Here is a 17,780-nt window from a genome sequence, read left to right on the forward strand (position 1 = left end):
GTGAATACTAACCCAATAATGTATAACTAAGAACATTGATAATTGCATCATATCAAGTGTCACTGAGACAGTTGAGATCTAGTGCAGGTGATTGAGTTGGACATCTCATTTCCTGACCTCCTTAAATAGCCAAAAGAAAACCAACTGTGTGAGATTGACGTGGGAAGTTCAATATGAAGGGCTTATCAAGGATGAGGATTAAATCCACAATATCCTGCTATCGCCAAACGCTGCCCTACCTTTTCTTAAAGTATTCACTGAAACTGTGTCCAAATGTACTGAATTAACAAGACACTTGTGTGGTTTTATGTCTTGCCTAAACCTGCTTTTTTTAATGTTTAAATTTAGAAACATAAGTAAGTTTCTATTTAGGTCCAAAGAGATTTTACTGTTCTTGCATGCATTTTCATGTTGTATACTGATTAATTCTGTTTTAGCTGTCTTGTGAAAATTATTTATGTAACTAGAAATTCCATGTTACTTTTAAAAGCCACACCCTTTCCTTTTTGCAAGTCAAAATGCTACACCAGGATAGCTTACTTGTCTCCAATATTGAAGGATAATGAGGTCTCGTTAAAGCATTCCAATAAATTACCTGCAGCCTTGTATTAGAAGCAACAACCAGACCATTCCTCAGGATGGAGTGCCAGTTTTCAATGTGTGAGCCACTAAAAAATAGAAAGGAAAGGAAAAAGCAAAAGCAAAAATCAATGATCTTTTACAGTGGTCACATTATATATGTCTCCTGAAAATTCTAAGTTCCCAAGTCAAGCATGATTTTGGTTGACTATTTGGTGTTAATAGCCAACCACTAAAAGTGAATGTTTTCCTCCGCATACATTTCTGGAAGTGGAAATATCCCCCTGAGCATTAAGTCATACTCACTGAAATGCAAAGGTGCTTCCAAATAGCTTTTTTGCAGTTCTAAAATTGGATTCTTTGGCTGGTGGACTGCTGAGGAGGAGAAACTGATGTGGAGTATGCATAAACTTCAATTGCTGCCATTTAAAATAACGACAAATAAAAACATGTCAAATTAAACATATAATCAGACTTCAAATTTTTTTTGGTTAAGAATTATCTACTTTCAAACCATGGTAGTTTTAGACTAATCACATTAAAAGGACCATTCATTTTTTTTAAAAAAACTGCATAAATGATAAATCATAAGGAATTCTTGATATGAGAATAATTCTTTAGGCTAATGGAAAAGAAATATGAGACAGACAATCCAAAGTCACTTATAGTTAACTGTGGAATATACTAAGTAATCATCTTGAAGCAGATCTGCCTTTCTAATTACATTTCTTTTTAAGGCTTTTATTATTGAATTCCCTAAGTAAACACTAACAATTCAACTGGGGAAATAATCTGAGAGTTGGCTAAGCAGAAAAGAAAAGTTAGTTCAAGATATTAAAATGGTAAAATTATCATAGTGCTTTATTTGCATATGTGTGTAAAATTGGAAAATGTCCATGTTCAAATATAGTTTTCCCCTTTGATCATGGAAATAATTAAAATAGAACCTTTTGGATAAGGAGCCTGAAAAAAAATTTCTGGTTTATGCTCTTTTGCCTATAAATCCTATAACAATAAATGGGAGAGCTGAGACTTTAGGTACTGCTCTCAGGTGATGATGAGAACTGAAATGAGCATCCATTAACTTTTTCTTTATTTTTCAAGAGAACTAGACTGATCAGTAAGATATGTGGGGGCAGTGTCTTCTCCCACATAGGAAAGAGGGGCAGTAACAACATGAAACGGACAGTTAGAAGCAGCATGTTACATTCTACTGGTCAACTCAGACAATATTTCTATCCCTTGTAGACTAAATATTTTACTGACTCTTATTTACTTAAAAAGTCAAAGCAGCAGTCTGAATTTGATTTGATATCTTCAAAAACACTGAAGCCAGTATACATACGGCACTTTCAAGGAAAAAATTAGGCTTAACCTGAATGTACTTCAATTTCCTAAAAATCACAGGGGTCAGTTCTCCTAACTAATAAGTATGTGACTTTTGTATGTATATGTAAAAAAAAAAAATAACTTACCCTGTTAACTGGCAGTTTCACAATATGTGACCTATTACTTGAAATAACCCTGAAATTAATTAAAATAACCCATCAGTCACAAACAAATGCCAAATATATTTAAAGATTTTCCCCTTAGTTGTCAAGTGTGTGGAACTTATTTTTGCTGTGACACATTGTAATTTTAGTAATTTTTAATTACAGAATTTTGCTTTGCTTCCTGGAATGTTTTAAAGAGCTTATATAATATGAAAAATATTATTTTAATCCTTAAATTCCATGAAGATAAAATTTTTAATAGTCACAATATCAATTATTGGCAAAATTAAAGATTTTCTGGATAGACTTTGAAGTAGTGATGGTCTCAATACAAAGATAATAAGCTGATTCATATATCTGCTTTCTTTGTACCTCCCTACACAATCTAATTAAAAACAAATTTTTATAAAGATCATTTTCTTTAAATATTTGAGGATCTCTTTGGGCTGACATACATAATGATTTATACAGAAACTGTTATTCAACATATTTAGACACTGAAGTTGAAAAAAATTAAACTCAGTATACGATAACACTAATTGTTTTATGCTTTTTAGCATACAAAATAATAAGTAGGGAAATTATTAAGCACTTTGGTAGACTTTCTTTTTCTTAAAATAAAAGTGATTAACAAGCTTAAGTAAATAATCACAAATAATTAAAAGTTAGCATTTTGGTTGACTTCAGGAGAAGAGATGAGACCGTTTAGATTTTTACCTTCTTTTGAATATGACTCAATGTGAGAATTTAAAAAGTTAAAATGAAAACTGTTATTTTACTTAATTCATCAGAATTTTAAAAATAAATCACAAAAGATACAAAAGACTTCTAAACCTCATCTTTTTTTCATAGTCTTTTAGACTAAATAAAACATGTATTCTAAAACTGACCAAGTCAAAGCCGTACAATACAAATTTTGAGGCAGTCAGATTCTTTCCCCTTTGCCCATCTTTATATAATTACATATTTTAAAAATTTCCTGGTTATAGCATAGAATAAGTACTCATTCAGACCAAATCTCTTATAATCTTTACATTTGTATTTCTGCATGATTGTAATAAATTCCATAGTCTTTGCGTTTTCAGTGATTTCAAAGAGACAAGTACCCAAAACCCTTGTAGGCATGATATGAGCCCATTGATTTCATTTTGCTAATCAAAAACCAGAGGCAAATTATAGGAAGCATCAAAGTTGAGTTCTCAAGCTATCTCTCCTATTATCCTACGGTCCCTAACGTACTCCTGTTCTAGACCCCCGCCCCAGCCTCACTCTGAAGCATCATCTATAGTCATTAAAGAGCTCATCAAATTTATACTGTCCTTGTGAAGGGAATCAATTACAAAAAACATAGATGTTAGAAAGATTTTCAGTAAAGCATTGACTAGATGAATGTTATCACTTCTCAACTAACTGGAGAATCAAATGACACAAAATGATTTCACCACCATGTAATCCCATCCATCACCTTTTTTATAACAATGTTGACAAATAAATTGTAGATCCCCTATAGTGCATCAGATGGCATTTGCTTCCCTTTGTGATGTACAAGTTTTAATTAAATGAGAGTCATTAAAGACCCTTGCAATGTAAAATCACTGTGCCTCATAAGCGTGTGCAACTGTAGCATTGCAGATCTTGTAAAAGAGGTCCCCCCCCCTTAAATCAGATAGTAGAAATTGATGCTGTTTTTGTTAAGAGGAAATCTAAAGTTTCATACCATTGCAGTAAGGGATGAGCAAGGGGATCTTGTTTATCCATCTGCTTCTTGATTTCCAGGTATGGTGCCTGAAAAAAAATAATTACACGTCTTGATTTTTCTTAAAATTTCTTTCTTTCTTTTTTTTTTTTTTTGCAAAAGGAAAATCAGGGCCTCCCCTGGTGGCGCACTGGTTGAGCGCTGGGCTGCGAGGCTGCCTGCAGCCTCTGCAGCGCTGGTTTGTTCCCCAGCCACGGGCGAGGGCCCCACAAAAAAAAAAAAAAAAAAGGGAAAATCATATTGAGTTAGTACGCCTAATCCAGTCAAACCTGAAAGTTTATGGCCTCGAAATAGTAAGTTACCCTCATTGTTTCTTCCTGAGATGACATCAACTTCCAACTTTTGAGACACAAAAAAACTCCCCTAAATATTTTGCTAAGAGAATCAACCAAACTTTAACCTGAATTCCATGCTCTAGGCCATGTCCCCATTGGTAAGCCCACTACTGAGTCTGCTCCGAAAAACCCAATGCCCCCAAACCATAGAAGGTATATTACACCAACCCATGGTGCCTAACCTTTCAGCAATTCTTCACGTATCCCCTTGCTGAAATTTTCCATTTTTCTATATCCAAGTCCTTTTCTGTTGCCCCAATTTTCACTTCTCCACACCCCATTTTCTTTCCTCTCTATTATCACTTTCAAAACTTAAATCAGCTCTGTCTTAGCTGAAGATGGGTTCAGCTCCGACTGCAGCCCTCTGAAGAAAACGTGTCTTACCACCTTTAACAAGTGTCTGGATGGGTTTTCCCTTTGACAAGGAGTTTTTAACTTTCAACCAACATTAGTAAGCTTAAACTTCTAATAGCTACTACTCATGCTCTTATCAAACAGTTTTGACTTAGGTATAGATCTTGACATGAGAAAACTGCAAACAATTTACCTAAGAGCAGTCCTTCTTTTAAAAAGTATTTAATGGGTTTATTTAGACAATTATTTATTTAGAACAAAGTGCAAATCTTTTGTAACTGAGCTTGTCCAAAACACAACACAATCTAAAAAACAAGACAGCATGTTGTATTTATTTGGAGAGGTTTAAGAATTTTGACGCAGTGAAATCTGACAGCATGTGATGCTGCTGGGATGGCCCCCGTTCACAGTACTGACAGTGAAGAAACTGAGGCAGCAAGCAATCAAGCAACTTGCCCAAGGTCATAGGCTACATCATCGATGAGCAAGTTATATGTGAATCTTTTAAATTCCCAGGCTGACACTCAATCATCTCAATTGCCTTCTATTAAAATAGCTTACACATGACCCAGAATAAAGGAAGTAATTTTTGGCAGAGAGCTGATCCCAGTTTGTAGCTATTTTTAAATCCAAGAATGATCTAGGTCTAGGGTATAATATAAATACCCTATACCAAAGTCTTTTTCAAAATGAAAAAAAAAAATGTGTACTGACTTTGTGTAAGATATTGCATTAGGTTCTTTTTATTCCCTGTAGATAAAAATGCATTTTCTTGTTTTGTTTGTTTATTGTTCTGTTTGAAAGAGAATTTAGAAACTACTGAAAGATTTGGACACAGAAAAACTGGAGAGAATAACGGCTTTTAAGTAAGTAATGTAATGTGAATTAAAGGATCTTCCGTTTACCATTGTCTGGCGTATTAGCTGTTGAATGAATGAATGAATTTTGACTAGGAAATAAGTTACTATGGAAAGAATCAAGAATTAACTTCGGGAATGTAAAAAAATATACTTGGAGTACATTTTGAAGCAGAGTAGAGATGAGGGTGGGAGGTGAGGGGAGCAGAATCACAACACCATGGAGAGCAGGAAGCCACTATTTCCTCCATGGAGAAAGGAAAGGGTCAGGGTGAAGTGTTTGTAAGCCTGCGAGCCCCCAGAGCAGTACAAACCATGAAACCACCATATGCAAACTGAACACATAATGGTGTTGTTAATTAAGGATTATTAATTTTGACTTAAAATGAGTTTTAAATCTCTTTCTAAATCTTTGGCAATGGAAAGGCCTCAATAATTCAATAGCATGTGCTTTTCCAAGTGCTGGACTCTAGCCCAGATATGTTAGACTTTCATAATAAACTCTGAATCCTTGTTCATCAAACCTTTCCCCAAAGCATCTCTAATGGCCAAAAATAAATAAGTAAATAAATAAATGAACTCATTTTCTCAAGGAGTCTGGTGTCTTCCAAAATTACATTGAGATTATATCTAATGTATGGATAAATTACATTTGACAGAATATTTGCCTTTATTTTAACATAAAATGATATTTTGGAATGGCTACCATTAATTAAAATGACCACCATCTAAGAAGATGGTACCGGCTTTAACCTTTGTCTTAAAATATCCCAATGTACTCAAACTCTTGCCCTAGTTCGAGAGTAAAACATAATTATGCAATTACCCTCAAAATCACAGTGATAGCTTGCCAAACACTGGTGATGTAAATTAATTAAAACATCCCACTACAGCACTTTTTAAATTGTTATCATTTTAATTTTACTCCTATATAATAAAAAAGTCTACATTTTACTACGTAGTTAATCCTCTTATTTTTTTTCCTCTCAGACATTTTTAAAATATGATTTTACTCATACAAAACTAAACTGTACAAGACCACAAGATGATGTACTTACTTGTGTCATTTCTCTAATAGAAGTTATGCTATCCAATGCTTTCATTACTCGGTCATAGTTCTTCTTCTGTGGAGTGAAAAAAAAAACAAAAACAAACAGTATTTACTGTAAGCCTTTGTGAGTCTACACATTCGCTGGAGAAACATATTATTTTTGTACAAGAATTTCCCATCAGGGTCCAGCAATGTCTGTGTTGTTGTATACACAAAAGGGAACACTTCAATGAGATGGCTCAGTGACAATAGGACTTATAATTCAGAGAGAAGAAAACAATGACAGTCCCAAGTCCATATGATCATGTTCAGCAAACAGGGGAAAAAACTATCAATACAAAAATGGTCCTGGGTTCTAGTTCTGGCTTTCTCCATTAAGGGATTAATCCATGACAAATAAAGTAAGCACAGAATCCTTCCAAAATATAAATCCATTTTAATTCTTACAAGTTAATTTTATTTTTAATTGTTTCATTGGAAGACTGGTACCAAAAGAGTATAAAAGTGCATAAATGACGCTACATACTCTGTTAATAATTCCTAAGCGTAGTACAAATATGTGCACTGTTGCCATCTGTGAAAGATGGTTTTTATCTTGGTTTTTCCAAGAAAAGTTTATCTAGTCATTGTTTCTGTAAAATGATTTCAAGATGAAGAGTAAAAGAGGCAAAGGCAATTATGAAATTTGAAAAATATATTTCAGAAGGCTCTGCTTTATCTCCATGAATTTATAAAATTGCTTTCTCGGCCTCCCTGGTGGCGCGAGGGGTTAAGCGCCTTGCACTATGAAGCAATCCGCAGCCTCTGCAGCAAGAGTTCAATCCCCGGCCCGCCAGGAAGAAACCACATGGTGAAGCAGACCTCTCCTGTCTCACCCACTGCTCCCCTCAGTAATGTATTCCAGTCAGTCTGCCTGTTCTGTTCCCCACTCTGTCTCTGGTGAATCCTCTCACCACCCACCCCTTGCATTTCTGGCCTGTACCTCATCTCTTGTATGCATAAATAAATAAATCTTTTAAAATAAATAAAAAAATAAAATTGCTTTCTCAATAACTGCAGTTGAACAGCAATATGAATTCAACTTCCATTAACCTTTACTTCACAAGGAAGGGTGGAGGGGGAGAGACCAGAGAATGGTGAAGTAAAAACACAAGAGAAAAAGGGAAACCTGTCCTTTTACACAGAAACTTTAAAATTAAAATGAGGTTGCAGGACCTCCCCGGTGGCGCAGCGGTTGAGCGCTGGGTTGCGAAACTGCTCCGCGGCCTCTGCGGCGCCGGTTCGATCCCCGGCTGCTCCCCGGCCACCGGAGGAGGGTCCCACATGGCGCGCAGACCTCTCCTGCCGCCCGCTGCTCCCCTCAGCAGTGTACTTCGGTCATTCTGCCTGCTCTGCTCCCCGCTCTGGCTCTGGTGAATTCTCTCACCCTCCCGCGCTTCTGACTGTACCCAGTGCATGTATAAGCAAAACAAACAAGCAAACCAGCAAACAAATAAATAAAGCATGCCTCTATTAAAAAAAAAAAAAGCTTAAAAAATAAAATAAAATAAAATAAAATGAGGTTGCATAAGTTAGAATTTCAAAACATAGAACAAAATTAAAATAATCATATTAACCATCACAAGTCAACTCAAATCAGCCATCCACAACTTTCTGTGTAGATGGGGTATGGAAAGATTGGAATGTGAGGGAATTGCATGGGCCTAGTTTCATGAAAATAAAGTTCTGAAAATGATTTCAAAGCAAGAAAAGAAAGGGGGAAGTAAGAGAATATGTGAAAGAGTGAAGTGGAAGCAAATCAAGTTTGAGGGAAAAGACCCGCATTTACTCAATGGCAACAGAGGTCGTGACAGGTCATGGATATGCTTCCTGAGAGTGGTCATGAGACTAAAGCTATTGTTAAAGAAAATGTTTGACTGACATTTGAAGTTGGCTACTTACCCTGGGGTTGAATGCCAGCATCTGAGGATCATTAGGATCTACCACAGAGGGATATGGCTCGAATATGACAACTTTTCTAGGAGATTCCAATGCAGACCTACACATGGATACTAGTAGATCTACCACCTTGAAATACACACATAAGATAATTACTATCCTTCAGAATTTATCAAGTGCTCTACTCTGGTTTCTCTCTCTCAAGGTAGCATATAAAAGTCTCAGGACTGCTGTATATCTGTCACATCTGTTATGTAACTTTAGGGAAAATTTGACCATACTTGACCTCAAGTTTAAAATACAAATATGTGTTACTTCCAATTGCTCATATTTTACTGCACCTTTGTCATGAACAGATACTATGTGCTAACACTGTTCTAGATGCTAGGGCAAGACAGGAAGGGGACAGACATGTCCTTGCTCTTATGCAATTTACATTCTAATGGAGAATGTGTATCAGAAAAATAAAATAGTTAAACAGTACATGCTTAAGTATATTTTATGGTAGTGTTAAAAGCTATAAAATGCTATAACAATTAAGTAGGCATAAGAGACAAAGGCAGAGGGGGTTCCTATTTTAGAGTAGCTAGGGAAGTTGGTGATTTTCAACAGAGACCTGAGCAACATGAGGAAGGGAGACTTGTGACTATTTGGGGAGAAACCTTTCCAGGTGAAGGAAACTGCAATTATAGGAAATGAGTTTGGCAAGGCTCCAAGAACAGTAAATACCCCTACATCATCTTATTTCTTCCTACTCTCTTCTGCCAAAGGCCATTAATGACCATCTATAGGTTAAAAATATGATGCCTTCATTCTTATTTTCTTCTATGATTCCTAAATCACTTTTATTTTATGATTTAATGTGCTACTTCCTGAACATATATTAGGCATATTTATAACTATGATGTTTGGGGGACAATCTGGATTCTATTCCTTGTTAGTACTGCATTTTGTTAAGATACAGGATTGTACAATAAGTTTTTGTATTATAGTTGGTCTAGTTGCCCTAATGAATATGTAGTTAGTTTTAAAAAGTTTTCTCTAGTTTTTCTTATATATTTATTAGTGATTTAGTCAGCTTCCAAAAATGAAAGAAAAATCAAGTGAAATTTTGATGGATTTGCATGGAGTAAGTAAATTTTTATATTTTTATAATTTATATTTTTCCAGAAAAATGGGTTGTTTCTCTTCTATATTGTTTATGTTTTGCATTTCCCCCTGCCATAAACACTGCTATGGTAAAACTAAATGCTCTCTTTTATTATATGGTCTGCCCATTATTTTTTCACCTACGTTTTAAAACAAATTGGTGTCCATTTTATGGCACTCTAACTTTACAAATAAATTTTACATAATACATGTGAAAGGATTTCACTATCTCAAATTCAGCATATAAGAAAAAATAACAACCATTTTCAAGCAATAGAAGGTTGGTTTAATTTCTTCCCTTGGCAACTGTAAAATGACAAAATAGACATCAGATTAAGATAGCAAAATTTACTTTCTATCTAAAAAATAGTCAAATACTGGTTTGATTTCCAAACTGTCAAACTTTAAAGAATAGCACAGTGAATATAAGTAGTGGATCAAAATAAAATTTTCAAGTCAAAATAGGGAATAATTACTATCATGTTACTACCTGAGCTCCAGTTGCTATTTCATCAGCAGCTTCATTCATTACTCCCAGGGTTTGAAAAGCAAATACACATAGCTCTCGTTCACACACAGTAGGCTACAAAAGAAAGAATCAATTGCAACATTTCTAAATACCTAAATTTATGATGTTCCATTTGATAAATAGAAGATACAAATTTTTAGAATTTTTAAAAAAGGAATCATAATCATTTACTGATATAGTCACAAGTATGATAAGAAATCCTTTTCAGTTTTAGGCATATGTATTTGGAGTAATTTAGCAACAGATGAAAATAGACTTAAATCAGAAATCCATCTCTCCTGCTTAATATACACTTGCACATGAGCTATATTAAAAAAGGCAAATAGCTATACTTGTAATATACTAAAAATATAAGGTTAAACTTCATCGCTTTGTAAAACAAATAGACAAAGGAGAATTGCACTCTTTCCCAGCTATTTTTCTTCGGAAGAAACAAGCCTAACTCTGCTTACTTGCTCCCCAGTTCTTGAAAGATTGGTTTTGTTGCAAAGACTTTGACTTCAATAACCTCCTGAAGTCAACAGCACTGAAATATACACTCTGCAATTGCTTTGGAAGAGCTCTCATCTTTCAAATCTAATATAATGTCATCGCTTTGATTTATCTTATCTCCCAAGTTACATTGCATTAGGTAGCTGATGAAGCCTAACACGATGCAATCCACGGTGCTGCTGCACCGCAGACAAAAGGCATTTGTTAGTGCCAGGGAGCCTATGTGCTCTCATTTCAGGGGACAGCTTGGTCCGATACTTAACCAGTGGGGAAGTATGGCTCCACTCTCTTCATCCTTTATGGTGGTTTTGTGGGAACAAAGCACAGCCAATCACAAAGATGCTGGCTGACATTCCCTAAAGAGAATTTTACACACACACACACACACACACACACACACACACACACACACACACACACACACGAGCAGACTGTTCAATTTCTATTACTTTTTTTGTTTATTGGACTGTTTGACTTATTCTTAATCTTCTATTTTCCTGTGCATGTGAGTGTGCATGTATGTCTCACCCTCAATTTCCCCCTGACATATCTTTGGTTCATTTTCTGGGAGGACAGTATGGTCTGAAATACTAATAACCACCATTTACTGCACCATTACTACAGTGCAAAACATGACACTGGAGTTTGAGTATAATAAAGCTGTATAGAAATAAGAATAAAGAGATAAACTTTGGAAAGCAGAAAAAGCAGGCCAAAGGCATTTGCTATTTATAACATTACTATTATCTTCTACAGTGGAAATGGCATTGCCATAGACAAAGATCAACAGAGACATTGACAAAATAAAACTTGACCTCCTAAAGGGATAGATTGCGATGGCCAAAGGATTTTCCCTATTCTCAACAAGACTATACATTTTATATATCAAATAGAAATAGCAAACTTGCATAAATATTCATAAATAAAAGCTGATTTAGTTAATTGGGGTTTCAGAATAAAAATAGACCTCTTTGAGAGAAAATCTGACTACAAAATTGGCACATGGGAAGCAAGAAAACTTGTTTTTAATGTGCTTCCCTTAAAAAATAAAACAAATATATCACAAAACCTGACAAATGATTGAATTCTTAAATTGCTGCCATGTGTTTTTTTTTTTTTTAAGTATAAAGCGCAAAGTATAAGAAAAGGTTCTGGTAAAATTATCTTTTTTTAGGCATCATGGTAGCTTTTCAAATACATATTCCTAAAGACAGGATAAACCTCTCTTACAACAGTGCAACACGGAATCTAGTGCAGTGCCTTCAGGAAGCCTTTATGAAGCATTTTTGATGTCAAAGAGAATTAGGTTCAAAATCCAGTCACTAACCACATTACTTGGAAAAAGTTGAACAAATTGGTTAGTCTCTTTCGATCTTAATTCCCTTATTTGTATCATGGTTACAAAATACCTAAACCACAAGAGTTTTTTTGAAAATGAAATAAGAAAACACTGTACAAATTATCTTCACACAGAAGACGTCACCTGCAGTTCAGAAAGTTAGGTTTCCCCACCTGAGTATTTCTTATTAGTTTTTCTTATCTAATTGCCTTGCTAGACCCTCCAGCAAGCACAATGTTGATCAGACATGGAAATAGCATCAAAAAGAATAAACCACTTAAAATACATTTATACTAAGATGTGTGAGTCTTACACACTGAAAACTATAAAACAATGATGATACAAATAAGTGGAAAGACAACCACTGTGAATGACCTGGAAGAATTATTATTGTTAAGATGGCAATATTTCCCAAATTAACCCACGGATCCAATACAAACCCTAGCAAAATTCCAACTGCTTTTTATTTTTTTCCAGAACTGGACAAGTAATATTTGTGTCAAATGGAAAATGCAAGGGATCCCAAATAGTGAAAACAAACTTGTTTGAAAAATTCAAGTATGATTAATTTAATACATTCTAATATAGTGAAATTACTCAGTTGCCTTATCACCCTGGAAGAGTTACTTACAGATTTAAAAAGCTAACTAGCACACTAGATACTTGGTTTCAACTTAGTTTTCTTTTACATTAATACTATTGACAGTATTTGGTGGAGAATGCAAAGAATTTCCTTATTGCAAGTGTTGAAGCTGTTTTGACTCTTAACGCTGTTTACCTACTCTGTGTGTACTCAGAATGATTGTTTTCCCCCTTTTTGTCATTGTGTATAGTAAAATGTTTGAAAGTGTTCTACCATGTAAAGTGTAGATAATCATGTGAATCACTCAACCACAGGCAGCTGGCTGGCAAACAGCTTATTCCAATACAAGAAGGCTTGCAGGCATATGCAAAGTTGCCTCCTGCCTCAACTACTATCTTAGTTTCAGTAAGCAGAAAAGAGTAAATGTTATTTAAATCTTTTTTGCTTTTAATATCATTTCTCTAATACAGTTAGGAGTTTTAGAGGAAAGTTTAAAAAAAGTCTTTCAACAAAAAAGATAATCTTCTCAAGAAAGAAGAGACACCTAGAAAAATTTATCTAAATGTGTTAAGAATGAATCTGGGTCTCACTCAGAGCAGGAATTTAGAAAACCTAAATAAGGGACCAGGAAAAAAATACTAATTATAATAAAGTAAAAATCAAAATCAACAAGCAACTATAAACCAGAGACACACTACGGGGCGGTTGGGGGAGTGATTAGGGTGAAAATAAGGGAGATGGGAATTGTATGGGGACTATAACCAAGATGAAAATGCATACGTTGTGCAAAAATGAAAAATGATGTTAAAAATATATAAAATAAAATTAAAAAAAAAAAACAGAATGAATCTGGACCTGGCCTCACACCCATACACAAAACTTAACTTGAGTTACTCAGTCACACTGGGTCTTTTGCATATATATAAATATACATGTTATTATTAAACTTCTCTATTTTTTTCTCTTTTTAAAAAACTCAAAAACTATTAATGATTTAAATGTAAACTACAAAACTCTTAGAAGGAAATATAGATGTAAATCTTCATGAGCCTAAACTAGGCAGTGGTTTAATTGATAAATTCAGACTCCATTAAAACGTTATTTTTGTGTGTCACAGAAAACTATTAAGAAAGTGAAAAAAACTCACATAATAGGAGAAAATATCTGCAAATCAGATACTTAATAAGGATCTAATATTCAACAACCATAAAGCATTCTCACAATCAACCAAAAAAATTATTATGCTCAGTGAAATAAGCCAGAAAGAAAAAGAAAAATAACGAATGATTTCACTTATAGGAGGGATGTAGAGGAAACAAATAAGGGATCAGGGGAAAAAAGTAATTATAATAAATTAAAACTCAAAATCAATAGGCAACTATAAATCAGAGACATTCTATAGGGGAAGAGGAAGGAGAGGGATCAAAACAGGGGTGGGAAGAACACATGGGACTATGGTGATGGGTCACAGGTGAATTGGTGGTGGGAATTTCATGGGTACTACACCTAAGAGGAGAAAGCAAAACTCAATAATGATGTGATGTAAAATATATACAAAATAAAATTTAAAAAACTAAAAAATAAAAAAAAATACAAATAACCTTATTAAAAATCAGGCAATGGATTTGAAAAGATATTTCCCAGAGAAGATATACACATTTCCAATAAGCACAAACTCATTAGTCATTAGGGAATTGCAGATTAAAACCACAATGAGATACTACTTCACACACACTAGGGGTACCTAAATTCGGGGGATAAAGAAATGGGAACCACAAGTAATGGTAAAGTGAAGGATATAGTGAGATCATTATATACATTGCTAATGGGAACATAAAATGGGTGCAGCCACTGTCAAAAAGTTTGGCTGTTCCTCAAAATAAAATAGAGCTAAGAAACGTCTTAACCATTCAAAAATGAAATGATGAGGGGGCAAAGATCACGTATCTGCATAATGGAGTATTATTCCACTATAAAGAAGAATACTGTTACTGACACATGCTAGATGAATGAACCTTGAAATGATAGGAGTGAGAGAAGACACAAACAAAAGGGCACATAATTTATAATCCTATTTATGTAAAATATTCTGAATAAATAAACCCACAGAGACAGACAAATGGATTAGTGATTGAAAGGGGAAAAGAGGAAGGAAAAATTTGGGATGACTGTAACAGTTACAGAGTTTCTGTTCAGGTGATTGATATTTTCTGGAATTACTGGTAACGGCTGCACAGCATTTTTGTGAATATACTCAAAACCAATGAATTATAACATTAAAATTATAAATTGTATGTTTTATAAATTTAATCTTAATAAAAGAAACTGCAAAGAAAGACTTTTGAAACTGGATAATTTCCCCCAAAATGCATGTACTCCCTCAATAATGCCCTGCATGTTTTAGTAAGCTGGCATTTTTGGAAATCTTTATTCTGATGATCCGTATGCTACTGTGTGCCTTTTCAAGATAAAATAAGGATTACTTTCTCTTTTCTACAGTAAGCATTTAAAATTATACAGTCTGGAGAAACACTTTAGGGTGCATATTTCTACAGATGCAGATGGATAAATATAAAAAGGTGGACATATATATAATATATAGGTGTATGTAAGAAGGACAGTAAGAAATGTTTTCCAAAAATGAAACTACTTGCTCTTTCACAAACTCCTGAAATAGTAATTCATTTTAGGAAAACCATGCCACTTGTATATTAAATAATTTGCTCAGTGCAGAGTATTTACTGTAAACGCAGTTATTTACTTAATTGTTTTATATCTTACTCTTTTCATTTATATTCTAAATCAACATTGACAATCCACCAAGAGAACTTACTCTAAGCATGGGGCCATTTTGAAACACATGTGGTTCATCACAAACCACACAATATTCATTCAATACAGGGATCCGCTGTTCAGCAAACTCAATAGTCTGTAAAAAAATAAAGGAAAAACACAGAAAAACAAAATAAGTCAAACTCAGGAAAAGTTTGAAAATATCGCAACGATGGGGGAAGGCAGTTCATACCTGCACTAGGAAGCCACGGTCTCGTATTGGAATGCATTTGGCACCATTTGGCTATAAAAAGCAAAGTAAAAGAAGAAAATTTTTTCATTGGGAAAATACATATTTTTTTTGCAACAATGAATTACAGATAAGATCTTTTAAAGGATCACTTGTAATGTTAATTAACTCACTGATTGTGACATCAAGATTTTAGAATTTCTTTATTATTGCTATCTTTCAATAGCATTCTTAATTTATGATCTTCTAGTAAAATGATGGATATCTTTACATCATCAGAAAAACTCATTTCCTCTATTACTCATCATCAAATGTTCCTACTTCCTAATTTAGAGTATTTTAATCTTGTTTTACAATCAGAATGATTGCTAGTGAATGGGATATAATACTGAAGTCTTGTACTAGGCTTAACCCTTAAGAGATGTAAAGACATTTCTTTTTAGACTATCCGAAATTATTTTTTCTTAGGTGAAGCAATTATGGGGCACTTTCTCTTATGTAACCTTTCAACATTATTTTAAATGTCTGTAATGCTTAGTGCTGATAAGAAATGGGATTTAAGGTTATCCACCTAAAAAATTATCCATATACTCAAATACATTTTCTTAACACAAATGCATTTTATGGTAATAATTTTAGAGATAAATCTATATAAGACCAACAAAGCTTTCAGAGAACTGCATCTTACTTCTCAATTTCATTTATTCCTAGTTGTGTCCATATTAAAGGTTAAGAGCTAAATACGACCCTCCACCAATACATACCTACACCCTGCCCACACACACAATAAAGCAAATAAAACTTTTAATCAATTCCTTTACATAAATAACATACAAAAGGTAGGCTTGTTTCTTTGTCTTTAAAGTGGCTACAATAGCAATCACCCTAGAGGTAAATTCTGTTAAGACTTACTTCCAGTAAATATCACTCAGTCCCACCTGACCCCCCAGAAGCTTCATGGTAAAGTGTTTTCAGTTTTATAAAGTTTGATAAGATCAGCTTTAAGGAGGCTCTGAGGACACAGCTGTAAATGTTGCTTCTCAATCCTAGCAATGGTGTTCATGGGCAAAGTTTTTCTCATATATATAAAACAGTAAGCAGATTATCCTTAATTTAGTTATCAAATAAGCTTTATTTCCCACTACTTGCACTAGAAAATTAAAGATGAGGTAAACGACTTCAAACATTAAAATTCTATGATTTCTTAAAAGGATAGGCTTTGGAAAATCAATTAATTAACTTCCTTCCATCTTGGGGTAGCATTCACCATGACAAGAATTTGGGACCAGACAGAAAGTCAATATCTACACCTATTTTCTTAGAATCAAAACGAACATTCTAATACCATCTACAAATGTCTGGAATACAAGACAATATCCAGAAAGGAAAAGCAGCAAGTTTAAAAAAAAAAAAAATTCTTTCCCCCACTGGATCTTACACACACACACACTCACACCCTCTACTGCACCTTAGTTAACAATCAAGAACTCAAGATGGAAATATTTACGCACAGCAGGCTGGGAAGATGAAGATGAAGATGGTGTTAAGATACCAATAAGCCCTGAGGTAAGTGAGAGCCTCCTGCCCTCCACAGAAGGTTCCTTGAAAAGCTCTGTTTTGGATGACTTGGGGGCACTGGAATAAGACTTGCTGAGCAACTTGTGATTCTTCAGTCCATATAATTCTTCCATTCGGAGATTACTGGAGTAAGACCTGCTTAACAGTTTGTGGGGCTTCAAGTTGGTGTTGTGCTCACATCGTGGATCTCCAGAACAAGACCGAGACAAGAGTTTATGTGACTTGAGAGAGAGGCAGTCGTCTTGCTTGACAGCTGCAGGGCAGGGACGGTTCAAGAGTTTGTGCGACTTTATTGCCGTCACAGCCTGCTCGGTCCTGGGGTCGCTGGACAGGGAGCGACCAAAGGTCCTGTGGGACTTGGTGGCACACACATCATCGGCCTTGACTGTGCTGGAGCAAGTCCTCCGCAGCAGCTTATGTGTTTTGGAGATCCCATCTTGCTCAGATTTCAGTTTGGATTTGCTTTTACCACAACCAGGAGGAGGATAACTAGGCGACCTTCAAAATTGAACAACAATTAGTACAGGGCGAAGCATGAGTATGGCAGACCATGGAGAACACGCGTCAGGCTCAATCATCTCAATGCCTCTAGAAATACCACCTCACTTTCACACCGCCTATGCTGCTAAAATGGAAATCAAGAGAGTGTGCAGAATGATCACAGGGGCTGAATTATATTTTCCCTGAAAAGCAAGAAAAGATGATCAGGTCTTCCCTACCAATCC

General features: G+C 34.8%; 1 protein-coding gene across 3 annotated transcripts in view; it reads right to left on the reverse strand.

The window, feature by feature from the left end:
• The window catches only part of PARP8 (poly(ADP-ribose) polymerase family member 8), a 146,109-nt gene that overhangs the window by 17,967 nt on the left and 110,362 nt on the right, over positions 1-17,780 (reverse strand). For all 3 annotated transcript variants that reach the window (XM_037530367.2, XM_037530366.2, XM_054688285.1), the window contains 10 exons: positions 16,989-17,553; positions 15,481-15,531; positions 15,289-15,384; positions 10,003-10,095; positions 8,367-8,492; positions 6,433-6,498; positions 3,790-3,857; positions 2,055-2,103; positions 886-998; positions 596-668 (listed from right to left, as the gene is read on the reverse strand). In XM_037530367.2, the coding sequence (XP_037386264.1) occupies positions 596-668; positions 886-998; positions 2,055-2,103; positions 3,790-3,857; positions 6,433-6,498; positions 8,367-8,492; positions 10,003-10,095; positions 15,289-15,384; positions 15,481-15,531; positions 16,989-17,553 (1,300 nt within the window). The remainder of the gene's footprint in view (positions 1-595; positions 669-885; positions 999-2,054; positions 2,104-3,789; positions 3,858-6,432; positions 6,499-8,366; positions 8,493-10,002; positions 10,096-15,288; positions 15,385-15,480; positions 15,532-16,988; positions 17,554-17,780) is intronic.

This window comes from Talpa occidentalis, unplaced genomic scaffold, assembly GCF_014898055.3.
Source record: "Talpa occidentalis isolate TD23 unplaced genomic scaffold, MPIMG_talOcc4v2.1 talOcc4.6, whole genome shotgun sequence".
Taxonomy (NCBI): domain Eukaryota; kingdom Metazoa; phylum Chordata; class Mammalia; order Eulipotyphla; family Talpidae; genus Talpa; species Talpa occidentalis.